The sequence below is a fragment of the Pleurodeles waltl genome, chromosome 1_1, assembly GCF_031143425.1.
Source record: "Pleurodeles waltl isolate 20211129_DDA chromosome 1_1, aPleWal1.hap1.20221129, whole genome shotgun sequence".
NCBI classification, from domain to species: Eukaryota; Metazoa; Chordata; class Amphibia; order Caudata; family Salamandridae; genus Pleurodeles; species Pleurodeles waltl.
The window spans coordinates 435,662,419-435,690,045 of NC_090436.1; the positions used below are offsets into that span (position 1 = coordinate 435,662,419).

At 46.6% G+C, this 27,627-nt stretch overlaps 1 protein-coding gene across 1 annotated transcript in view; it reads left to right on the forward strand.

Moving 5' to 3' along the window:
- LOC138284946 (baculoviral IAP repeat-containing protein 1-like) overlaps nucleotides 1-27,627 on the forward strand; it is a 579,119-nt gene that overhangs the window by 50,179 nt on the left and 501,313 nt on the right. Inside the window, exon 3 of the mRNA XM_069224297.1 lies at nucleotides 9,996-10,095. Coding sequence (XP_069080398.1) covers nucleotides 9,996-10,095 — 100 coding nt within the window. The remainder of the gene's footprint in view (nucleotides 1-9,995; nucleotides 10,096-27,627) is intronic.

The following is a 27,627-nucleotide window of genomic DNA, read 5'->3' on the forward strand; positions in this document are numbered from 1 at the left end:
GGGTCCAGAGCCCCACTGGCTTGGCAAAAAGGGAACCCTTTTGACAGTGCTTTCCACTAGCTGGTCTAGCCCAGGAAACCCGACTTTGTTCCAGAGCCGTTTTTTGGATTTGACAATACCTTGGTGAGCCCCATAGGCTAGGGATACAGCTCGGGCAGTCAGGCTAGATGGTATCACCAGACGGAGCCCTCTCAGCAGGCAGCCTTCCTCGCTCACTGAGAGTTCATGCCTCACATTGAACAGGGCTTGCAGTCTGGCTTGGGCATCGATCGTTCAGAAGGTCTCCGGGCGCGGAAATGGGTGCCAGTCGCCCGACCTGGTGGCTGTTATCGTGATCAGCAGACACTCGTCACGGTTTGTGGCTTCCACCACTTCGTTGAGTGGTATGGGCAGGGTCCTGACCCAATCTACTACTAGCCGCACGTACTCCTCAGTCTCTTGAGCTTCCGCCACCTCTTGCGGGTGTGGCCAGGCGGGCATGGCGCAACAGGAAATAGGCAGAGTTTCACGTTACCGGCTGGTACTCCACGGTAAAGTCAAACTCCTACAGTTGCAGTATCCATTTTTTGATTCTCGGGGTGGTTTTGACGAGAACCCTTTGAAGAAGGGCAGCAGTGGTTTGTGATCAGTTACCACTGAGAACAACTTGCCATAAAGATAGAGATGGAAGTAGCGGCACCCCCAATGGATGGCGATGGCCTCCCGATCAATCTGGGAGTACCTCTGCTCCGTGGGCGTGAGCGTGCGGCTGGCAAAGGCAATGGGGGCCCACTCACCACAATCTAGTCTCTGCGCTAGGACCGTGCCCAAGCCTGTGGGGCTGGCATCTACAGCCAGCTGCAACTCTCGATGGGGATCGAAAAATGTTAGCGTGGTGTCTGCAGAGGGTGCATTCTTGGTGGCTTGGAAAGCACGCTCCTGCTCTTCGTCCCATACCCATTGGTGGTCAGCTTGAGTGAGCTGTCTCAGAGGGCCGGTAATGTTGGACAGGTTCTTCATAAATCAGCCACAATACTTGACCATGCCAAGGAAACTCCGGATCCCTTAAACAGATGTGGGAGCTGGGGCATCTTGAATGTCTTTAACTTTGTGTGGGTCTGGGCCGATGCCGTGTTCGGAGAATACGTATCCAAAGAAGCATATCTCCCGCATGAGAAAATCACACTTTTATCTGTGAAGCGTTAGCCCGTGTTCCCGCAGCCTCACAAAGACTGCTCATAGCCTTCCCATGTGGTCTTCTAGGGTTGGAGCATGCACCAGGATGTTGTCGCTCCCATTGAGGACTCCATGGAGCCGATGCAGGACCCCCTTGATGGTGTGTTGGAACACCTCTGCCGCACTGGAGATACCAAAATTTAGCTGTGGGTACCTCCAGAGACCAGTGTGGGTGGAAAAGGTGGTTATCGGCCGTGAGTCTGGGTGTAGTACAATCTGGTGATATCCTGACCTGAGGTCCATTTTGGAGAACCACCGGGACCCAGAGAGTTCCCCTACAATGTCATCTATGGTTGGGGTCAGATGTCTCTCCCTCTTGATCGCCTGATTTGGAAAGCACATGTCCACACAGATTCGGACAGCTTCTGGTTGCTTGGGCTTTCGCGTGATGACGTTCGGGGACACCCACTGGGTAGGGCCCAATACCCTTTCAATGATGCCTGACCATCCAGGAGCTGTAACTCTCGCTATACCTTCTGACGCAGGTGGAAGGCCACTCTCCGATGTCTGCTGGCCACGGGAGCCACCGATTCATCGATGTGAAGTTGGAGGGGTGGTCCTTTCAGGGAGCCAGTACCATCGGAAAGAGAGCTGAACTCTTTCACTAGGTCCTCCAGAGTGCTAGCATGAATGCCAAACGCGAACTGCACCAGGTTGAGATCTTGGGCGGTCTGGCAGCCGAGTAAGAATCCTGAGCCCTCTTCGGATACATAGATTCTAATGGACCTGTTGATGTCGTCGTGGGTGACTTCTGCAGTAAAAACCCAAGCTATTTAGAGTGGTTAGGTGTTGCAAAATGCGTAGACCTGTACTCAGGTGGGTTTGAGTCGCGGCAGTGGTTTGGATAGCCTCTGGTACTCTTCCGTAGCCATAAGGTTTATTGAGGCGCCTGTGTCAACCAACGCAGATATGTCGGCGCCTGCTCCATGTGCACGGCGCATGCCTTCGACAGTTCCTGAGACCCTCCAAGAGGAAGGATGTCCCCCATCAGCATGTTTGGCTGTTGTAAGATGCGCTCCCTGAGTTTCGATGAGGAGCATCCCTGGATGAACTGCACCCAGATTTAATCTTCGTCGGGAAGCGTGCACATGTTGGCTAGCTCCTTCAGCCATGCGCAGAAGATGTCAACGGACTCGTTGGGTGTTTGGCGTGTTTGGCATAGTAGAAACCACTCATAGTCCGGATTTGCGTACGATTCAAAATGCACCGTGATTGCCCCCTTTAAAGTGTCATATGTGTGTGGCCTTGCTTCTGTTACTGACTTGGACACTTTATGGATGTCCGCCCCTCCGAGGTGGAGGAATAGGGGCGTCTTGCGCGCAGCTTGAATGTGCAAAGCCTCAAATTAGGTTTCGAGGTGCTCTACCCATACCTTCCACCTTGCGGCCTTTGTGGAGGGCGCTCCTGTGTTGGTAAACTGCTCCAGGGCAGGGAGGCCCGCCATGATGAGGGATCCTGTGGGCCAGGAAGGTGTGCTGCGTGTTTAGTGTCTGGTTGGGGGGTTGGGGTCACCAGCCTCCTCACCTCATGGAATGGAGGAAGGTTGTCCACAGTTGACATGACCTCTACTGGGCCTGCCGGGAAGTCCACAATGTGTAGCCAGGTAGTTGTGGGGAAGGAGGACCCAGGACCGTTGGGCTGCCAGAGACACGAAGCAGCCTTAACTGGCTGTGGAGGGCAAACTGCGGGGTTCTTCCTGGCAGCAAACAGCAAAGGATTCCCAGGGGGTCCGGCTGGGCGAGGCACTGAGGCAGGCGTAGGTCGCAGCCTCCCGGTGAGGAGCAGACGGAGTTTGGAGGGCGTGGTGGTGCTCCACGGGCCTCCGGCAGCCGAGCTGCGCCTGCTCTCGACTGCGGGAAGGGGCACGCCTGGCTGGGCTTCTTTTGGAGAGCCGCGGGCTGGACTGAGATGGGGCGCTGCACGCGCCAAGGCAGGGCGCTGGGCAATCGTGGCACTGTTTCAGAGTGGTGCCGCACGCGGGATGTCGGGCGCTACCCCGAACAGGTAGGTCCACCCTTGTCGCCAGGTGAATAAAGAAGCGGACTCTACGTTAGCAAAAGAATGCTCTTTATTCAACATGGTTTCAAGGCAACTCCCTTCCCGCTGTTTTTCTCTTCCTTATATTACATCTCTGTCGTCACTTCGGGCTCGCTCACTGGGGTGCAATACCACAGGGTCGATACCTGTAAATCCCCTGACTTAACACGGAGGAGTGGGCTTGCCCATTTTTACATCAACACTACATTGATGAGCGTGAGTTGAACGTGGTTACAAGCCCAAATAGATAATACCACGTCGGAAAAGCAGCACTTCGGCGCTGCTCTGCTCGATCTAAAAACAAGGAGGTGCCTCACTAAATTGTGAGTGGTCAACATTTAAACCAACCGACATCTATACCCAGCTGCAACCAGAGCACTTGTGCAAGCATGAGCAATCAAGAGGAACACATTTGGAGCAGCCACAAGATGGAGGCACCTGCCCTCCATCCTAGTTACTCTGGAGGAACCAACCATGCTTCATCTCCTACTCTGGAAGCGCACGCACCTGTCCAAGCTCTTATCATCAGCACCACCAACTCCGCCGTTCCCTTGCACCTCGAACACCCTGTCCCAACTCATAACCCAGGAGCATCCAGCCCAGCCCCATGGCATACCACATAATGATCACATTATACCCTTGTTATTTCAACGAAGAAGAGAACCACTGGGAACCATCTCCTAACCCTGGAACACCCCATCCCTGCCACATCTTTTCCCCCAGAGCCTCCCAAAATGTTCAGATTTCGTGCTTTGAAGCACCCCAACTACAAAAAGGGTTCTCTGTGGCGGTCACTGTGAGAACTCTCCCTGCTTTTTGTTAACAGATCTTATTTAATGTAAGTATACATCATTGGTGAATAAAAGGTGTACACCTTTACACTTTAAATATCGCAAGACTAACTCAAAGGCCCCCCACACCTGGCCTGCAGAGATCCTGAAAAGCATGCAGGCCAACAGCTGCCATTGTCCTTTCTAGGCGGTGAAGTAGAGCGCAGCAGTGAACATTGGACACTTGATACTCTTTCATGCTGCTGTGCTCGATCGGGAACACACAGGTGCAGCCCCCTCCTTTTTTGACGCCCATTACGTTTTTGGAATAACATTTTAAAGTTCTGCTACTAATTTAACCTTCATTATTTAACACATTTTGACAGAATTTTCATTCTGCTTTCCTAAAGGACTTCAACCTATTTTGTAAATGGCTGTACGCATTTAAAGCATGTGTTAAAAAGGAAAATATCATGCACATTGGTTCTACGGAGAGGTGGGCACTGCCCTAAGGAGCCCTGCTACCATACGGAATAGTCGCAACCGCAATTGAATGGGTCCCTCTATCTTGCTGGGATATGTCCTACCATGGAAGAACCCTGCCTTAAAAAGGTAAGACAGAACCTGAACGGGACTTTCTACCGAGGTGGCTCAGGCCCACCCTTAAATGAGCACTGCTCTCATGATGGTTCTTCCCTTGCACTGACAGGTGGGCTCTTCTACCATAGTGTAATTGGCATGCCACGATTTGGCCCACCTACGAAGTTGTGTGATCTTTGACCAAGATGAGCCCAGCTATCTTTGTGACCCACTAACACGACAGCAGCTGGCACAGGCCCAGTCCTGATGTGCGTGCAGCACTGCATGAGAGTGTAGATAAGTTGTATTTGTTATTGTCAATGCTTAACTAATGCCCTTAAGGGATAGCATTTCTCTATGCAGCTTTTTTTGCTTTTTTATTTTCTGTACTTTGCTTGTTAGTATTTGCTGGTAGGTATTAATGGTCCATACTGTATACATATTTCACTGCAGTTGCTGGTTCTACATAAAACAAGGATTAAGTGCGACCAGTAAGCAGTAAATTAATTTACAGAGAACTACACACTTTGCTCTTTCGGACACTATATGGGGGCACTGACTGCACTCTATATAATGAAATGACCCCCACCTATAGCCACTGGAAACCCTGAAGCACCAGAAACCGTGGACCACAGGGAAATCGTCCTCCTTAGCCTGTCCGTGCAAGGCGCCACGCAGAGCGAGGCGGAACTAAGGGAACCGAGACAATCTACTTCACAGAAGGTGTGCCTCATGAAAAATAAGCACTGGCAAAGACTCTGGCACAACAGTTAAATTTTTGATCTTTATGGCCAGCATATACCACCAAAAGAAAATAAAAGAATATTACTTCATCTAACTGTAGCTACGTCATGCTTGCAGTAAAAAAATAAAAATAAATTGCAATTGTGAATTTGCCAAGGAGCGCTGGGATAAACAATAGAAGTAAACTGGTAGTCATGAACACTGCTTGATTACTACCCAGCGAGATCACGCTGACTACAAAATAAAAATAAAAAGTAGTCCAGAAACCATAGGAAAAACATGGAGCCTCGTTTGTTTAAAGTAGTTGGGCGGTGCGCTCGAGGAGGGATAAACACCAGAAAAGGCATGACGTTTGCATGCCTTTCACAAATGAAATCAAGCAAATTTTAAATGTCAAGCCCACAAACCAACGAAAGTGATGAGCGTGACATGGGCGTGGTTAAAAGCCCACAGAGAGATTACAACAGTGGCCAGAGGGCTTGCACACTCGACCCTAAAAGGTCAGAGTGTTACTGCTTTTGTCAGAGAGATCCTTATGTTACTTGCAGTTTACAACCAGTCTTTCTTTATTCTTATAATGCAAAAAGGGTTAATTTTGGTAGAAATAAATTCCTATTATTAAAGAGAACCCACAACCATGGTGTTACATTTTAAATTCTGAGTTTGTGCTTCTCCAAAACAAGCACTATTAAAGTATACTGCCTACCATTATGGATTACGTGACTCCTACACCTTGTAGTCCTCTGTCTTAGGTAACATTTCATACACACTGATTTTCACACCTCCAAAAGATTGTCTCTGTGCTCTGACACCCTGCCCTACACTGGTATGAGTGGTGCTATAAAACTAACTAAACGCATATGAGAGAAAGTGGTTATGGAGACCTGAGTGGCTCTGTTAAAGGGTGGTAGTGAGGGAATCTACGGCAGAGGTGGTTATTGGGGGGGGCACTTAAATGCAACCTTGTATTGTTATATTGCTGTTCGAAAACATTAGATTCCTACAGTTGGCATTGTCAGACATTTTTGGGAACACCATACCACAAAGCCAGTCCCAATCAGCATGTCACCAGAGGCACAAACTCATCTCCTCCACATTCCATAGTATGATGCAAAGATTTTACAAAGCCAGACACACATAGCTATTGTATTGACATTTAGCTTCCACAATCTGTATTTAGACCTGGATGACATAGATCAGCTCTTTATTATTTACCCCAGTCTCTGTCAAGCATGAACCCAAAACACCAGGTTGACTAACATTGATAAAGCTTTCCTTTTTTTTAAAGAGACATCAGTTGCATGTCAGTATTCTAAAATATCTTTTAGAGATTCTCTGTACCTTCCTGGGTGCCAGGATGAAAGCTTGTTCTGGTTGTGTAAAGGATAGAGTCATTGGTGATGGTGCCACATCACACCCTAGGTCACCTGTAGGATGCATCATAAATCAATTACACCTGCAACTATAGAATAATACTCAGTACATTATTATGTGTATCATGTGCTACATATTCATTAGAACTACTTCCTTTTTAAAGCTGGAAATGGTTTGTCTCCTACATGTCAGTCACTCAATTACCATACACTCATGAGAAATAACAAAATAATAAAGTAAATATGAGCTGTGCTGTGCACCGGCAGCTCTATATACAAATGTGTGCTTTTCCTACAGGTTGCACAAATGTGTTCAGAGAGTTATGACACAGTGACATTGCGGATTGAGATTGACATCACAATGCTTTTGGTTGTATGACGGAAGAATGCATTCCGTGGCAATGCATGCCATTACCACAAGAATACCACTACCACGCATAACCTTTACCACACATGCCTTTACAATGAATTACATTGTAAAATCATGTATGTTAAAGGCATATGCGTGGAAAAGGTTTTCCCTGACTCCTGCCCTGAGTCCTAAATGCAGTCCCTGGCACAACTCCCCCAGCCCTTCTAAAAACTACCCGACCCCTGCCCTAAGCCCTAAAATCAGGCCCTAGCGCGACAACGCCCCAACCCTTCTAAAAAACTACCCAACCTCTGCCCTAAGCTCTAAAACCGGACCCCAGCACAAGACACCACCCAGCCCTTCTAAAAAAAGACCCGTCCCTGGCCCTGAACCCTAAAACAGTACAGCCTGGCCCAAGCCCTAAAACCATCCCCTTGCCCCAAGCCTGAAAACTGTCCCGCCTTAAAACTGTCCCCCCGCTCAAAGCCCTAAAACCATCCCTGCCCCCGCCCTGAGCCCTTAAGCCATCCTCCCCAACCCAAGCCTGAAAAACACCCCGGCCTAAAACGACCCCCGGCTCCAAGCCCTAAAATCGTCCCTACCCCCCACCCTGAGCCCTAAAACCATCCCCGTCTCCTGTCCCCCGCCCCAAGCCCGAAAGCCATCCCCTCCCCACCCCTGTCCTAAAATCGTACCCCAGGTTCTAAGCCCTAAAACCATCCCTCCCCTCCCTAAAACCATCACTGCCCCCTCCCTAAAACCGTACGCCCAACCGCCCCAAGCCCTAAAGCAGTACTTCCTCCACCCTCACCTTTACACAACAATTTGTTGTAATGGTATACATGGTAAAGGCTATTCAGGGGTGACAGCCGTGTTGTAATTGCTGTTTCCCCATATAGCTTTTACCATGCATGCGTTACAACGCATGCGTCATTACCATGAATAGCCTTTACCATTACCAGGCATACCATTACAATGAGTTATCATGTAAAGGTATGCATGGTAAGGGCTATGCATAGTAATTGAGGTAAAGGCTATCAAGTCGTTAGAGAATACAGAGACATCCTTCCGTTTCCTCTGAACGACCTGCGCTGTGCCTCAGGGAAACTGGCTTTTTGTCTTGGAGAAGGAGATAAGTGGGATTTGACCAGAGGGATGGGGTTGTACTGTTTTAGGACTCAGGGCAGGGGCTGGGGACGGTTTTAGGGCTCGGAGCTGGGGGCAGTTTTCAGGCTTGGGGCAGGGGGGCTGTTTTTAGGGCTCGGGCAGGGGGGATGGTTTTAGGGCTCAGGGTGGGGGGTAGGGTGCAGGCATGGTGTTAGGGCTTGGAGCGGGGTTGGTTTTAGGGTGGGAGCGGGTGGATGGTTTTTGGGCTCGGGCAGGGGATAGTGGGGGGTACTGTTTTACGGTTCAGGCAGGGGACAAGTATTTTTTAGATGGGCTGGGGGTGCTTTTGTGCTGGAGTCTTGTTTTAAGGCCTAGGGCAGGGGTCGAGTAGCTTTTGCAAGGGCTGGGGTTGCTCTGGGGTCTGGGAGTGGGTCAGGTAGTTTTTAGAAGGGATGGGGCAGGGGGGAATGTCATGCTGGGCTCTGGTTTTAGGGCTTAGGGCAGGGGTTTGGTAGTTTTAAGAAGGGCTTGGGGTCTGTGAAGAGGTGGTCAGGCTGAGGACTGGACTGCATTTAGGACTCAGGGCAGGGGTCGGGAAAAACCTTTATCACGCATATGCATTAACATACATTCTTTTACAATGTAATTTGTTGTAAGGGCATGCGTGGTAAAGGTTATGCATGGTAAAGGCATTCTTGTTGTAACACATGTGTGGTAAGGGTGTGTGTCGCAATGGAAAGTGCTGTTCTGTCATATAACAGGATTCTCAGGGTAACAGCAGCGGTGGTACCTCCGGTAAGGCAGAGGAGCGATGCCCCATTGCTTTGTGCAGTGAAAAAAATAAAAATAAAATACAACATTATTATCATTTTATTTTTCCTCGGGAGCCAAGTTAGGGCAGGGCAGGGCTAGGCTGGAGGAGGGCTGGAAGGTGAGTGGAGTGCACCATAAGTGCACTTAGTATGTCTCCACCTAGAAGTATTGCACACCCGGTGGAAAAAGTGCCCAGGCTCAAACTCCCTGTCTGAGTGCTGAACCAGGCCACTCAGACCATGCTGGTTACAGCAGCGTTGTGATTGGCTTAGGGTAGTCTGGGAGCCTGTATGCTTCTGGGAGTCAGGGAAGAGAAGATGGAACCGTCTCTCCCAACAGAAAAGGTAGGTGTTATTTTAATTGTAAATTTATTTTTTTATACCCCATACCCAACACTCCCGTTGAGTTGTAGCCACTACTAGGTAACAGACGTGTTGTAATATCTGTTTTCTTTGTGGGTAGTGTTGTGAGGTATATATGGTATGGTAGCAGAATTTTATGAGCAAAATATTAAGTCTTAAATAATGTTTAGAAAAATATCTCCCATTGGAGTTAATAAAAGAAAGTCCACACCCAGTGGGACAATATTTTTGTAAATTGTATTTATGCCACAATTTTTCTGTCAGATGATATATTTGCCATAGACATACAACCCTGCATATTAAGTGTACAACTGTAGTTATGGCAATACCTCTGATACCATCAAAGGTGCTATTTCACAAATGCTCTACTTGCCATTTTCCATACATCATGTTCATAACCGTACACAATATAGTTGTAGACTTGCATGTTTAAGTCTACCATAAAGCATGTTAGTAACTTTCTTTATGTGTTTCAAATGTGAAAGGGTATTGTACAATATATTTTGGATAAAACAAATACTGTATGAGGAAGACTCGCACCACCATGTCATTGAGAATTGAGGATTGAAAAAACAAAAACAGGTGCACAATTATGTTTGTGATGGATTTTATTTTTTTTATATGCATGATATTTACCCTTTAGGACGGAAGGACACGGTGCAGTGTTTCTCCTGCAAGGGATGTCTGGGTAACTGGGAGGAAAGGGATGATCCTTGGAAAGAGCATGCAAAATGGTTCCCAGAGTAAGTAAAAAATATCTACTTTGTTCATTTGCTCTTGTCTTTGTTAGTGGTCTCACAGAAAAGTATTTGTCATAGGCCACGTGGAACAGTGGCCAGGATGCACTGCTCTGCTGTTTTTGCCCAGCATCTGTGATGAGACTTGATCAAATCTCTGTGCTGTAAATCAGTGGCGGCTGGTGACATTCGAAAGTGGTGGGGTGTAAAAGCTGAGAGTGAGTTTTTGTTGTGAATGAGTGTAGTTCAGTGGTGTCCTCAGGCCATTTGGTACACAGATTTCTCCCTTTGTGCTTGACTTCTGGAAAAGCTTGGGAGCATCGCAATGGAGCAAAAGGCCTGCACTACTTTTGGATCTTCTTAGCTGGGGACCAAATGGAGCAGCTCCACTTCTAAAGGGGTGCCAGAGTTCTAGCTACGGCCTACAGTGTGACAGTGGGGAAGGCCAGGTCCTACTTTCTTTCATGACCCCCCTTTACTCTCCCCCCACCCCCAACATGTAACACCAGCTGTTCATGAACAGCAGCAGTAATAGTAATGTTATTTTATTGCCAGGGTCTGCTTTGAACTCACCAGTTTTATTTTTGCAGCGTAATCCAACCACAAACACATGATCCACCCAGGAGGCAGGAAATGCACCTCGTAGCACAAACACCAGACACGGGTGGACACGTCCCATCCGAAACCGGCCGAATGTCAGGAGCACGAAAAGCATCTACCACAAGTTAGCTTGGGAGATTGCAAATGAATAGGCCGAGGTGGAAGGCGCCAGGGGCGGGCTCCCTGCCAGCCTCAGGGTAGTGCTCCAGGGAGGTAGGAGAGATTCCTATTGCAAAGAACTAAACCGCATCCAGGCCGATATGAAGGTCAAATGGGCATAGGGAGCTCCGTCAAAAACGGGAGGGGAATTAAACGGGTTAGGGCTGAGAACCGGGTCTCTCCCGGGTTCATATGCAGACCAGCTGGAGAACAGCAGCGCCCAGGCCAGGACGACAGCAACATAGTCAAAAATACAATTTTAAAACCCCTCTGGTTATTCAAGAGTCATGAAACAGACACAGTTAGCAGTGCATTGTATAAAGAACTGGCCATTGAAGGCAAATAGAAAGACTTTAGCCCACTTTATAAACCTGAGGACATTTGACGTGAAGCCAGATCCTATTGAAGGTAGAGGGGGAGGGGCAGTCTAGCTTTCTTTTCAATTTAATTGTCTCTGATGAGGAATATTTCTGATAATGGAATCTCTTAAAGTCACTATAGCTCATATACTTGTCAGTAAAGTATACAATGTTTTAGCCAGATGTATAAGTGTCCTTGTATGTGTTCTGCAATATTTGTCACTCTAATGCTTTTTTTTTTATTAATCCAGAAAATACTTTATGCCTGCCTCTGAAAGAGGTTAGCTCTATTCCCTCCAGATCTGAAAAAGTGATTTCTTTCTCTCTTTCTCTTGTGCTCCAATCACTCTCTCTCTTGCTCTCTCACTCTCTCTCTACAGCTGAACATGCACTTCATAAAGCATAAACATCGTACAATAGTCATTTACTGGCCTCAACTAGCAGAGCAGTATTCCAAAGTCGTCTCACCCCAGAGCTGACATGCTTTATATCTGTTCTCCTTCTGCAAAAAGAAATTCCTCTTTTCCAAAATCTGGTTACCGCAAACACCACTTACTGCACAAAGGACCCGTGACAAAATGTGATTGCTATCATCCACTTCTAGTTTGCATAATACTGTCACGGGTGCTGTGCATGAGGGGAAAGCATTGCATCACTCTTAAAGACACATAACTAACCACTGTCTGGCTACGTTCTTTAACCATTCAGCCTGCCACACTGCCTCCAAGCACGGGACTGCGGGGACAGGCTAACCTCACCACAGCCATTTCAGAGTTTGCTGTCCTGCAGCTTCAAGCAATAAAAGCATGAGACCAATGTCATGATTCTTGTGAGCAGGTGAGCCCAGCGCTCCAACAAAGACTGTGGCCTGTGCTGTGGTTCCCAGACACCCTAAACAAGAGTAGATTTGAGAGGTCCAAGGTGCGCATGTCGAGTTGGACACAGTCATAACCCTGCCCACCGCCACATGTGCACTGGACCTCACCCAGCCAGGCCGAGCCCAATCCTTTAAAGATTTGAGGAATTTTAAAATGATATGCTCGTAGCTGCACTCAGTAGGGGGTCAACGTCCCTATACTCCAGAGAAGAAATCGTCCCTGCGCTAAACCGTTGTGAATTGATCTACCAGGACACAAAATGGTTGTACCCAATCCGTCATAAAAGTCCTGCCGAATCAATATTCATGAAGAGGCAAATGCTTGCAAAATATGTGAATACTGAGCTGATGGCCTACAGGGTGCTGCAGGCTTTCTTCTGTGACTTTGTAGGCATAAATTGTCAGGGGTTGCAATGTCAACATATAGGGGGTGATTATAACCTTGGCGGACGGCGGAGGCCGTCCGCCAAGGTACCGCCGCCAAATGACCGCACCGCGGTCAAAAGACCGCGGTGGCCATTCAAACATTTCCTCTGGGCCGGCGGGCGCTCTCCAAAAGAGCGCCCGCCGGCCCAGAGGAAATGCCCCTGCAACGAGGACGCCGGCTCAGAATTGAGCCGGCGTAGTTGCAGGGGTGCGACGGGTGCAGTTTGCACCCGTCGCGTATTTCAGTGTCTGCATTGCAGACACTGAAATACACACTGGGGCCCTCTTACGGGGGCCCCTGCAGTGCCCATGCCATTGGCATGGGCACTGCAGGGGCCCCCAGGGGCCCCGCGGCACCCCCTACCGCCATCCTGTTCCTGGCGGGAGACCCGGCAGGAACAGGATGGCGGTAGGGGGTGTCAGAATCCCCATGGCGGCGGAGCGCGAGGATTCCCCCGAGCAGCGGGAAGTCGGCGGGAGACCGCCGACTTTCCGCTTCTGACCGCGGCTGAACCGCCGCGGTCAGAATGCTCGTGGGAGCACCGCCAGCCTGTTGGCAGTGCTCCCGTGGTCGGTGATGACCCCCATAGTGTCACATTGTGAAATTGACAGTAGGAAGCATGTTGCCATTTATTGGGACACTGTCTGGCTCCCTGATCCCTACAGATGTCCTTCCCACAGTGGAAGGTCTCGATCATCGATAACATCTGGTGTGCAAATATTTACTGATTGGCAATAGTACAAGTTAATTTTTCAGTTAATTTTTCGGTGCCCTACATCCACTGGAGCATTTGCAAACCATTGATACATTTGCTTGTCACTACAAGGAAATGGAGACCCCTTTTACTTTCCTCGGTTTCTTGACATTCTCAAGAAATCACAATATTGTCTTTGAAAATTGCAAAAACATTTGCAGCTCACAATGTCACTCATGTACATTGTTTTAGTTTTTTTCATTCATTCAAAATCTGGCAGTTTGCTGAGAGCACATTTTGCAGGGCTGTACATGTTTCTTACTTAAGGCCTCCTGTTTCCTATAGTAAGGATGAGACGGCCTTCGCAGTTACCTTTGTAGTTGATCACTACATGGATCTACAACTTCTGCTTCGCGACACCGCCAGTTGAGCTGAGGAGGTGGTCCTATTACAAGAGTTGATAGACTATGTCAATACAGTACAAGACTACAGGAAGCAAGTGAAGGAAAAGTTTTCCAGGATACAGGAGGTACATGCTGTTCCTGAAGACTGACCGAGAGTGTGTCTTCTTCTCATAACCCTCGAAGAGCGAGGGCACAGCACTATGCACCTTGACCTTCTATGTGGTCTGTCTGTTCCAGGTGATCCCAACCAAAGACCAGATATGAACTCAGTGTTCCTTTCTCTCAACTAGTAGTTGTATCACCACTCATACCATTCTATCCTTCACCCAGTTTTTATAGATAGGCAAGATTCACACACATGTCCCTCATGCACAGCCTTTAACACACCCCCTATCCAGAGAGAACACTATTAAAATTGTTCTCATCATTCTCTACCTTTCTGATACAGTTCTGATAGCTAGTGCTTTGTTAGCAACAGCTGGAGGAGGTGTACTTCCAACTGGTGTGCTTGGCTGCTGATGTATCTCTGTAAATGTCACTAACATCATGAGTAACTTGCCTATAAGATGACCACACTGTATATAATGACCTTCTGAAGAAATGCAGTGGCTGTGTATTGGAATTCAGCCAGTATTTTGACATGTGCAGGTTCAGTCTGGGAGTGGCTGTAGGTGAAGTGAGCTCATCTCCCCACTCTGCAACCATGTTAAGGGTCACATCAGGTAGAAGTGGAATCCAGCAATTACTGCTTTCCTCGACATGACAAAGATGTTGATCTTTTGCCTGTAAATTATTATTTCCTTCTCAAATTATGTATCCCCAAAATGAGGGTCAGGCAAAAACAATATTCACCAACATAGTGAAACAAACATTTTTTTTCTGTGTCTTGTTTTTTTAAGTTGGCAGACTGTGTGTGTGATTGGATGATGTTTTTATGAGTTTCACCTCTTGAAGTGTGGTGGCATTCTGACTGTTTCCTCCCTCCCCCTTTTACAGTAGACATGTGCTGCTTGAGTTGAAGCCTTATTGGAACATATGTTTTAGATAATTTGAAGAGAAAATTAATGCAGTTTTTATTTTTACAATTTTATGTAATAAAAACAGTTTTATAAAAAATATTTTATAGACATAAAGGGAAAATGTTTTCCCTTTGTGTTCCTATTTTTGTGTTTTATTAGTGTTCTTCCTTGCTTCCACTGCTTTCTATAAGAGTGTGTTACAATACCTATGATTTGCCACTTGTGGTTCTTGGTTTACTCCAGGGCATGAATATAGTAGATTCAAGTCTATTTTGTCAGTAGGGCTACATTAGTAGAGTTAGATATAACTTTTGTTACTAGCATTTGACTTACTCTTTTGTGTGTGTTTTCGTGTTTATATGCTTTTGTTAGACCTGACAGCCTTAGGGTGGTTACCCCTAACTTTTTGCCTGCCTCCCTCCACTTTTTGGACACTGTTTTTGCTGGTTTTAGGACTCTGCGCACTTTACCACTGCTAACCAGTGCTAAAGTGCATATGCTTTCTTCCTTAAAACATGGTGACATTGGTTCATACCCAATTGGCTTATTTAATCTACTTGTAAGTCCCCAGTAAAGTGCACTACATGTGCCCAGAGCCTGTAGATGAAATGCTACTGGGGGCCTGCAGAACTGATTGTGCCACCCACATAAGTAGCCCCTTATTCATGCCTCAGGCCTGCCATTGCAAGGCCTGTGTGTGCAGTTTCACTGCCACTTCGGCTTGGCATTTAAAAGTACTTGCCAAACCTTAAACCCCCCTTTTTCTACATATAAGTCACCCCTAAGGTAGGCCCTAGGTAACCCATAGGGCAGGGTGCTATGTAGGTAAAAGGCAGGGCATGTACCTGAGTAGTTTATATGTTCTGGTAGTGTAGAAATCCTAAATTTGTCTTTACACTGCTGTGAGGCCTGCTCCTTTCATGGGCTAACATTAGGGCTACCGTCATAGACAGTTTGAGTGGTAGATTCTGACCTGAAAGGAGTAACAAGGTCATATTTAGTATGGCCAGAATGGTAATCCAAAATCCTGCTGACTGGTGAAGTTGGATTTAATATTACTGTTTAAGAAATGCCACTTTTAGAAAGTGAGCATTTCTCTGCACTTAAATCCTTCTGTGCCTTACAATCCATATCTGGCTAGGTTTAGTTGACAGCTCCCTTGTCCATTCACTCAGACAACCCCAAACACAGAATGCTCAGTCACACTTGCACACATCTGCATATTGAATGGGTCTTCCTGGGCTGGGAGGGTGGAGGGCATGGCACTTACATGTCGAAGGGCAGTAGCCTGCCCTCACTCAAAGGACTGCCACACCTCCTACTGGGACCCTGGCAGACAGGATGGAACTGAAAGGGGACCTTGTGTACTTCTACGCCACTCTTTGAAGTCTCCCCCACTTCAAAGGCACATTTGGGTATTTAAGCAGGGTTTCTGACCCTACCAACTCAGACACCTCTGGACAAGATACCACTGGAGAAGAAACCCTGAACCTGAACCTGCAACCTGCCAAGAGGAACTGCCTGGCTGCCCAAAGGACTCACCTGACTGCTTTTCTGCAAAGGACTGCTGCCCTGCTGCCTTGCTGACCTCTGGCTCTGCTGAGAAGTGCTCTCCAAGGGCGTGGATAGAGCTTGCCTCCTGTTCCTTGAAGTCTCAGGACCAAAAAGACTTCATCTCTGCAAAAGAACGCCTTGTGCGGCAAAAATTTACGCACAGCCTGCAAGAAACGACGCACAGCCTGCAAGAAATGACAAACAGCCTGCATTGCAGTGAGAAAATCACCGCACATGAGGACGACGCAGCCCGGCTCCCAGAAGAGGAGATCGACACAGCGCCAGCATTGCGACTGGAACTTCAAAGCACGGCCCATGGCATTGACGCAAAGCCAAGCCGGAACGATGCAGCCCGACTTCCTGAGAGGAATCAACGCAAGTGCCAGCCGCGCTGCAGAAATTTCCACGCATCGCCCACCGGATCGACGCAGCCCCTGTGACTTCGTCCTGCATGCCCAGGATTTCAACGCATCGTCCCTGGAGCGTCCGAAAACCCCGCTACCTGAAGAGGATCCCAGTCTGCGCGCCAGAAATCGACGCAAAGCCTGGCCTGCGTGAAAACTCAACGACGCATTGTCTGTGTGCGCCAGAAAAATCAATGCACACCTCCCCGTTTTCCACGCATATCCTCCTCTGGGCTATGCGGAGAATTTGAAGGCAAACCAGGTACTTTGTGCTTGCAAGAGAAATTTGTTGCTTTTTAAAGACTAAATATTTATTTTATAATTTCCTACAGTGATAATTCAAAGTGTACTTGGCAAATCTTAATCGTTTTGACCTGCACTTAATCAGATAAATATTATATATTTTTTCTAAACACTATGTGATGTATTATTGTGGTGTTATGCTGTGTTATTGCATGATTTATTGCACAAATACTTTACACATTGCCTTCTAAGTTAACCCTCACTGCTCAGTGCCAAGCTACCAGAGGATGGGCACAGGATAATTTGGATTGTGTGTGACTTACCCTGATTAGAGTGAGGGTCCTTGCTTGAACAGGGGGTAACCTGACTGCCAACCTAAGACCCCAGTTCTAGCAGCTTTGCACTGAAGCCTTCCTTAAATTGTCCTTAACCCTGTCCATTGAGTAGTACGTATTCTCCATTTTCCAACCTCTTCTCTCTTGTACCTCTCTCTTTTTTTACAAAAAAGTATACATCCTTGTACGGAGATCTCTACAATCTTGGTGAAGATTTCGTGAAGAGATACGGTAGGCATAGACAGAGATCTCTAGATAGATAATAATGAATAGCATTTGTGAGTACATAAAGTAGTAGTACTAGAATACTAAATTTCTGTGCAAAAATTGCTTTTGTGAATGAGCTCCAGTATGTTTCGCCATGAAAGATGCAAGAGACATTACAAATCTCCTCAAAAATCTATTAGAGATCTGGAAAAAAGGGATGCAACTGACTTAAGACTTTGTTTTACACTGATTCCCAGGCCACTGGTATCTTTGGATATATAGGTCATTTGTGTTATGTAACAATTCAAAATACTTGTGTGTGATAGAAAGAACAATATTAAGCATTTCTGCTTCAAACATTTATGTTTATTATTTGTGAACTAAAATCAGTTTAATTTCTATGGTCTGCTTTTCTAGAATTAAAACATATTTTGTTTCTGTTCAATATTAATTGGATAACACACAAACCTAGTTAGGCTGCATTAAAATTGAGAAATTGAAACAGACAACTATTAAAGACAGGAAAAACCTATTCCTACCCCAGGAGTTGTCGGAAGAGTTCCACAAGGAGCACAGCTCCTTATTGATATAACAACCACAGAATCCTTTGACTGACAAGACGTTTGTGAAACATCCTCATATACCATTCCAATATGTAACCATTGGGTTTCCTTTAAGCGCTAAAACCTTTCTCTTGTGCTGATCATCCACTCCTCCGTACAGTAGTTCTGTCTTCTTTAGGGGAAATGGCACCACAGTGCCATTGGTGAAAGAGTCCTTTACAAGCAGCCGCAATCGCCCAATAAATCAGGCACATCCTGGAGTAACTTACACTGTAGAAGAAAATAGACACAGTTATCAAACAGTCCGTGGACTGATCCTTCCTAAGAGCGACGTAATCTTAAACTAGCACCCAGGAATCCAAGAGTGCCGTTCAGGGCGAGTATCTCATCACCTTGTGGGTTATGTCTCCATAACTCTTGAAGGCCTGTCATCCCACAAGCCGTACGCTGTTAGGCTAAAGGCAAGTCTGCAACCAAAGTTCCCCTTTCTGTCCCTCCCTCTTTCGAACTACGAGCCCTGCATCTTAATGTGCGAATTAAGGAGACAAAGCAGCAAGTTCTTTTCCCTGTAATCTTCTTAGCCAGAGTTGTAGAAACACGTCAATAGTGGGTTAGGAAATAGATTGATTTCAAGACCCAGAGATGGGATGACTCTGACACTAGAATATGAAGACTCTGTCACAAGCATCTGGAGAGGCATATATGTGGGTAGGAAATACTCACACACTAAGCTAAAGAATCCACATGGCTCACATACTCAGATCTGGAGAGACTGATAGGCATACCATAACAGAAACTCACTCTTTCAGGTGTGGTGACACTGAGACCTCGACATGACAAAAAACCATGCTGTGGAATAGAATGAAATCTTTTTATTAGTTTTAACTGGTAAATAGCTCAGAGGGTCACATGTAATATAATCAATTGGAGATAACTTATACATACTTCACATCTGTCATTTAAACCCTTACAGAGCTTGGAGCAAAACAGAATGATATCAAAGTATTGCATTTTACATCTCCAATATAATATTACGGGGGTCGGAGGGAAGTGGAAACAGAAGGTGGTGTGGGGACGGGGATTAGGGTGGAGCCCAGGAAGGATCTCCCGGTCAGTATATTACGGAGACCAGAAATTCTCATACATCTATAAACAGTAATCAAGGAGGGGGGACCAGAGCTCATCCTAGTGGGTCGGTGCGACCCATATTTGGCCCCAGTAACGTCAGCTGATATAGGTGACCACAAAAGCAATGCGTTACATTCAGGGTGGGCATGTGTCGTTTTTTGCCTCAATGTTCACTATGTACACTCCCAATTTTCCCCTCCAACCCCAGAAAAATCCCTAGCCCACAGTTTGCACAATACACTAGCTTCTGCCCGCGCCCATTGCAATAATGTAACCAACCATTCACTTGTGTCTGGGACCATAGCCTCTTTATATTGCATTGCTATTTTTCTCTTAAACAAAACAAAAGCTAAATCAGTGAACCTGTGTAAATGTTTCTCGCCTTTGGCCTTAGTTCGACTGCCCAGTAGACAGGACTCGGGAGTTGCTTCCAGTGTGTGGCCCGTTATTTACACCATGATGATAGTAACCTTCATCCACACTGATTTCAAGGGTGGACATTCTCATCCCATACCATGTGATAAAAGCTAGCCTCAGACAGTCTGCAGTTCGGGCATTCAGGTGCTGTCATAGGGAAGATATGCTTAATTTGCTGTGGGAAGAGGTATGTTTGGTGTGTGTAGTTAAACTGCATGAAGCGGAACCTGGGGTTCCTAGTTACCTCCTTTACATTTTGTACTGCCCTTGTCCAAGCATTTTGTGTCAGTGGTTGTGGGAGCACTGTGGTCCGTCGATCTAGTGCTTTCTGTGGGTCTGGTACAGTGGAAGCCATCAGTGCAACACATAACAGCTATACAGTGTCACTCGTTCCACCACCCCGGGATAGACCGGTCCCAGTTCACATCTGGTACACAGTTAAAACCCCTTCCAAAGAGGGTTGGTGCTGTGGAGTCATGAAAAGCGGCAAGGATGAGTTTCTCCCCTTCCGCCATGTAGATTTCAGCACACGAATGATGCCAGGAAATGTCAAAAAATTACCAGCACTCAATTCATATATGTCCCTTATGTCAGCAAAGGACAAGAGGGTATCACATTAAAACAGGGTTCCCATAGTATCCAACCCGTTGTTTTCATCTGTGTCAAATTGTGCTGGGAGGCCACTGCTTTCATGGCCAGGAATTGGTCCAGTGGGATCTATGGGTAGTAGGGAAGAGTAGGGTTGTGTCCATGTACAAACTGTTTCCAACACGCATGCCAGCATCATCAGGTTCGATCCCCTCTGGGAAGGACATTTACCATCTGAGAGCCAGGTGTACACGCTCGTACCACCTAAAGTCTAAATATAACTGCCATCCATTCAGCGCTCGGTGTAGTTCCTAGCCAGCGCATCACTCATTGGGGCTGGGCTGCTGCGTAATATAATTAAATGTTGGGTGCCCCCATACCACCTTCCAGTAGAGGCCGCTGCGCCGTAGCCAAAGCAACACGCTGGCACCCCATCCCCCAGATCAACGGCAATAAAAGTCTATTTAGATAGCGGAAAAAAACCTTTGAGAGTATGATCGGTACTAACATTTGGCCACAGCTACCCATCCTAACTGGAATAAGGGCAGCAAACCTCAAAAAGGGAGTGAGCCTCGGACTGAGCGTATCGCTTGGTCGATATTGCTTTCCTTGAGAGCCTTGTCAGTGTGGTAAATGTGCATACCCAGGTACTCAAACGTATTGTTGCACATTTGAGATGATGTTCAGATGAAGGGGAACTCTGGGGTTTGGGGTGTTGGGGCAAGAGGCTATAGACAACATTTGGGCCAGTTTACTCGTAGCCCTGAGACAGTGCTGAAGCTGTCTAGAAGCTGCATCAAGTCTGGCACTGAAGCCCTTACGTCACACAGGAAAAACAGCACATCATCCGCATATAGAGACATAGGGCCTGATTCTAACTTTGGAGGACGGTGTTAAACCGTCCCAAAAGTGGCGGATATACCACCTACCGTATTACGAGTTCCATAGGATATAATGGACTCGTAATACGGTAGGTGGTATATCCGCCACTTTTGGGACGGTTTAACACCGTCCTCCAAAGTTAGAATCAGGCCCATAATGTGGTGGGAGTTGAGCTCTGGAATCCCCCAGGTTGTTGCACGTTGCCCTAACCAACAGGCGAGTAGTTCCATGGCAATCACAAAGTGCACAGGTGAAAATTGACACCCCTGCCTGGTGCCTCTGAAGATGGGGAAACTGTCTGATATTAACTGACCTGTTTGTACCCTGGCCGTCGACTTTGTGTATAGCGAACCCCTCTCTGAATCCCATGTGTTGAAATGTTTTAAATAAAAACTTCCAACTGATGGTGTGAAAGGCTTTCTCATTGTCTAAGGACAGTGCTACCTTTTCATGTGCCTCCGAAGGCATGTCATGTATAATCCGTAAGCCGTTGTATATTGATGAAGGTACTGCAGCCTGGTATAAACCCTGACTGATTGTCATGAACCAGTATCTCAGTCTTGTGGAGAAGCCTGTTCGCCAGTATCTTCCCAAGTATTCTATAGTCGAGAATTAAGGAGGTACAGTTGGAGATATGATCGGACATCCAGTGGGTTACGTCCCAGTTTTGGGAGAACCACTATCAGAGCTTTGCTTTGTGAATCTTGTAGTTGGCCTTGCTTCCTAGCTTCCTCAAACACCTATAGTTGGAGTTGAGTGAGTAGGGCCTAGAATATAGCATAATACTCCACAGGTGGCCCATGTGTACCTGGCTTCTTATCGAAGGCCATTTATGTCACTGCAGTCTTCACCTCTTCGAGGCTTATGTGGTTGTCTAATGCAGAACCTTTGAATCGGTGACAAGCGCGGCATAGGGATCCCATCAAGAAAGTTGGATATCTGGGTCGCAAATTGAGCATGCTCTACCCCATATGAAGAGCGATAATAGTAGCAGAAATCCTCGTTAATATCTGCCTGAGTCGTAGCTAGCAAACCATCCTCTCACCGTAGATCACTAATTTGAACACGTTTTTGGTCCTCCTTGACCAACCATGCTAATAGCCTGCTTGATCTATTCCCCTCTGCATGTAATGTATGCAGTCTTTGTTTGTAATCATAATGGTTTAGTCTAGTCTTTGCGTTTTTAAGTCTGTCCTGTAAACTACAAAGGCATTCAACTCCTTTCTCATGGGCAGCTACTGCTCGTTCCAGTGGGTGTAGTTCTCTTTCTGTTGCAAGTACCTCGTCTTGTAGTGTCTGACGAACACCCAGGGTGGTTGTGGCACAGTGACCATGCACCACCACTTTGTGAGCATCCCATTCTCTAGCCCTTAGGATTGTGAATCGCTTATTAATTCAAATAATGGTGGATGCAGTTAGTAAGCCCTTCACGAAAAGAGGGATCTGATAGTGCCTCAGTCTGGAGATGCCAGGTAAGAATACATGCACGCTGTCTGCCCCACTGGAGAGTAACTTGCAGTGGACAATGGTCCAACAGTATATGAGCTAGGTATTCCGATCGAGTAACATCTGGTTCACAGTTAAAACCCCCTCCACAGATAGTTGGTGCTGTGAGGTCATGAAAAAGGGCAGGGGTGAGTTTCTCAAAAAATTCTATTTGGTTAGCATTAGGTGCAAATAATCCAGACAAATGTTAAATGATTCCCATCTAATTGGCACTCTAACACCCCATATCTACCTCCGATATCTGTATGGTGCCCATTAACCGTGTATGGGACCCCAGGTGCTATCCATATGAGAACTCCACTTGCAAATGCTGAGGGGACGTGCCAAATACTTGACCTCTCCATTTAGTGCGAATCTTCTGAAGTTCTATGGCTGTTAGGTGCATTTCTTGCAGTATGGGTATATGTGTATGACGTTGTTTCAGGTATGCATAAACACAATAGCATTTGGCTGGCCTTGCCATGCCCCACACATTCCACATCACTGTATTATAAAGGGAAGTGTGCAGCACCGTGTGTGTACCCATGGTGACTTGTTAACACACTTACGATGTCCCCAAAACTGTGGGCGCAGGGTGATCTAGAATCTATTTTTGTTGTGCACAATGTCCAAGGGATGTTCCCTCCCCCATCTCTCAAGAATCGATATCTGTCCAATGGCCTCATATAAACAAACTCATAACAATAACCAGAACATAACATTTGAATCCCCACAGGTCAGGTACTCCCCGGCTAATTGCTCCATATCAAAACCTTCAGATCAGCAAAGATAAAGTTTGGGCTAAACATTTCCTTGTTAAATCTTACTTTTCAAGGCACAGATAAAGTAACGATCATTAATCCCATGGCAAGGCCCAGAATGTAGCATTCCCTAGCCATTGTGCCCAAAATACCTAGCCTACCAGCGAAGCGACCAGGTTCACCAGTATACAGCTTTTCCAGAGACCTCTCTGTGCAATGGAACCTCACTTATTTCATAAGTCGTCTGCAGATCGTGGCGTGATCTGTGGGTCCTTGAGGACGTTGTGTAGAGAAGTGCACTGCCTCCCAGCCAGAGGTCAGTGGTTCATCCATCCGAAATACTGCAAATGAAGTTGTGCTCTTTTGGGAGCCATCAGACACTGCACGTACCTATTCTGCTGCTGCCACTTCTCGGACGGTTTCGAGGTGATGGTTAAACATTTCCGGCGCTGAGGTTTTGGTACCAGCCAGTCGCCAGCAACTGTCTCCTCCATTGCTGGTTGTGTCAGTCTTTTGGCATGTAGGCAGGTCCATATGTCTTCTGGTGAGAAGAACACATTTGCAGCCCACAATGTTCCTGGTGCTAGTACTGTTTCCCCTTTACGGGAAAAGGTAGCGATGGTGTGCAGCGAGGGTTCTCGGCAGTTCTGTTCAGGATTATGAGCTCGATGGGTGGATGGGCAGGATTAGTGTCGGGCCTGCCTCGGAGCTCCCCAGCAAGCATCCAATGCAGCCGCCATCTTGACCAAGCCCCGTGCCTGCCTGCACCCTAAGGCTCTCAAGCAATGGAGCATCCAGACAATTAAAATACGCTCCACTTCGAACCAAAGTTCTTATGGCACCAAGCAAGCGAAGCAAGTCATCGCAACCCTCCCCAGAAGAGCTCACTTGTCTCTCCTACCCAAGTGTCTAACCGTTCATCCTTTCATCGATGTCCAGCATTTCACCTTTACCTTCTCTCATCCATTCACTTTTTCATCTGTCAGTCAGTCTTTCACTATTACGTCCTTTCGCCCATCCATATCCAAACCTATCCATCTCTCTTCAAACCTATCCATCATACCCATCCATCTTTCCATACGTCCATCCATCCATCCATCCATCCACGCTTTCAGTCCGCCAACCATCCTTTCACTCTTCCATCCCTTCATCCGTCCTTTCACTTATTTTTCCATCCTTTCACTCCATTTATCCATGCTTTCACTCATACATCCATTTACTGTTTCACTCATCCATCCATAATTTCACTCATCTACCCTTTCACTTCATCCATCCATTCAGTCACTCTATCCATCCGTCTATCCTCCCTTTCACTCATCCACACATCCATCTTTTAATTCATTCAGTCATCTATCCTTTCCTTCACCCGCCCTTTCATGCGGTCCATCCATCCATTTGTCCATTATCCCTTTCACTCATCCATCCACTCTTTCAGTCATCCATCTATTTACTCATTCATTCATCCATCTCCCCATCCACCCTTTTACTCACCGTAATCCACCATTTCACTTGCACATCCCTACATCGTCCCTTCAACACCCACTTTCCTTCGTTTCACGTTAAAAATGAGCCTTTGTCGAGTTGCGCGCAGGAGAAGCTCATCAAAAGCACCCCCCCCCCCCGATGTAGCTGCTAAAGTGGGGCGTTTATGACACCCCTGCTCTCAACAGGCCACGGAAATGACAAGCACCTCACCATGTAAAGGTAGCTGACGTATATTTCTGGGAATTTAATGGTAGATGCGACAAGCTTGTAAATATTCTCTAGTGAAGTGAGGCACTTACATTTGTGATTGGAGGTTGTGAGAGGATTGTGGGGTGGTGGACTAGTATATTTTAAGTGAAAATAACTGCTGGACACTTCGTCCTAGGGATAACACAGCCTGCATTCAGAGATGTAGCAATAACAATGCGTCTGCAGAGAGCTACATGTTGACATTCTGAAACAGCTTTGCAGACTCTTGACCTGTTGCTTTTGGAAAAGAGTATTCAGGAGAGACTCTGTGCACGACCAAACAATTCTGAAATTCTCAATGAGCATCTCTTGTTGAGCTGTTCCAGTCCTACATCTATCTTGCTGCACGACTTTCTGCTGTGCCCGATTGAGCTGAATGGACCCTATACTGAAAGATAATGACTCCATGACTATTACACTTAACAAATATTAACTCATTGTCCTTGGTGTTACCGAGTATCTTCTGCATCCACAGCTTTGCTGAGACCTGTAGGCTACAGGATTCTATGTCAGGACTGAACGTGAGGATTATGCATTACTTTCTTCACTTTAGTAAATCAGCAGCCTTCAAAGAACATAAGTAAGAAAAAAAAGACTGCATATCCCATGAACCTCTGGAAATAAATCTCTATAACAACTACAGTCCAATCATATCACAGTCTGGTGTATGCAAGTGTATGACGTCCCCTCCTCTTCCTCTTTCTTCACTGCTCGCCAGTTAAGTCTAGGCCTTCTTAACTTTTCTTATTCATGTGCATTTGCTTATTTAAAATTGTTGTGAAATTATTAAGGGCTTTTTTTTGGATTGTCTTATAATTGTCATGTTATCCACATAAGCAGTAGGCATTTGCCTAAGCACGCTTCATTCATGCCTCAAGGGTCCTGAAGGGGCACTCTTTGCGCCAACTTCATTCCTGTCAGACGGGTTGCAGCTGATGAAGATAGCTTGGGAGCGCTTTCACCAAGCTCGCTCGTGTGCTATGGAGAAGAACAAGTGAAGAAATTCCCTTTCAGATTCCCTCACAAAGTCATTCTGCTGACCAACCCTAGCATTTAACACCGCTCAGCGGTTGTTTTGTCTCCTCATTACCGCACAACCATAACTCCACCTGGTGTTGGTTACATTCTATTTCACCCATTTTTACACAGTGAACGAGCTCTTGCGAGGAGTCTGCCCAGCATATTATTATTTGGGAGTATTATAATATTTTTTGTTGTGCTCACACCCTCAGCCTATTATAGATCAACTGAGTGATCGTGAATATTTCTCTTTTCAAGAGGCACAGGACGAATGGCCTCCCCAATATCTTCCTGCAGGGGTGGACCAAGCGCTTTCCTATGCAATCTCTAGAGTGCTGGCCCCTTTACAACATAAGGTAGATAAACTGGCGAAGAGTATCACTGGGGTATTTAGTAATCCTTCTTCCTTAGGTGCAGGCCCTAGCGGAACTGTGATGGGGGAAAAGAGGCCATTAAGCGTGATGTGGGGCACCTGGAAGTTTAAAAAAAAACTTAGAGAGACCTTCTGTAAGAGTGTGTGAATACCAGACAGATGATGACCCCAGACAAAATAGCGATGCAGTCACACCAAACCTAGACTTCAATAGTGGGGTCCCTTATAGAGAGAATGTGGAATCATATGGAAGCATCTTCTCTGAGGAAAATGGAGATTCGGGTAGACCATGGCTTCTGTGATCTTATCCCCCTGATTCCCCAGACGGGGACACTGAAACATCATATATGTTTGACCCCAATCATATCTATCATCCCAGATCTCCTGAATGGACACCAGACCAAAAGGTAGTGGTTTATGTGGCTAGTACGATCCTCAACCCCCTAGAAAGGGAGGTTAGAGTGAAACATAGGGCTGAGTGTCACAGACCATCCATAAAAGGAAAGGTGGCAGCTACACAGGATATAGATGCCAAAATGTGACTTTCTTTGGTAAATATATGAGAGACCCTAAGAAGGCTTTAGATCGATTTTGGAGGACATGCCAAGATAAACTTCTAGATCTAGTCAGACCCCTCACCCAAGTTATTCAGATGGCGGAGCAATTTAAACAATCAGGTGTTCCCATGTCTACAGACATAGTGGATGGTTGGGCGCAGAGGGGTATCTGTGTGCTTGGCAATGCAGACTGTGCACTTGCGGCCAAAAGAAGAAGGACCATCCTCATCAAGATAGACCCTAAACTTGGGGAGCTCACAACTTCAGAAGCCGGGCCATTGTTCAAGGCAATCTGTTTGGGGAACCTTTAGTCAAGGAACTTGGCAAACTTGTGGCAACCTTCTCCGCTCTCGACAAGGCACAATCCTCTATAAAAAAGAAGATTTTTGCAGAGGCCAGATGAGCCATGGGCCACTCCTCTGGCCGTTTGTATCACCAGGGCTCCTCTAGAGGCCAGCTCAAGAGGAATAACCACTGGAACAATGGTCGACAGGGAGCCTTCTATCCCAGCAGAGGAAAGGGCAACCAATCCAGTAAAAAAACCACAAATGCACCTGGAGGAAATTCTGGTAAGCAATGTCCTTTTTTCCCCTCAAAATCTAGCGGGGGGAGACTTCCAGTGTATGCACACAATTGGAGGAAGATTACAATGGACCCATGGGCTCTCCAGATAGTCAGAGGTTACCACATCAAAGTTTATGGATCCCTAGCCCAAGTGGTACACACTAGACCCCTGGTCTTCTCGACC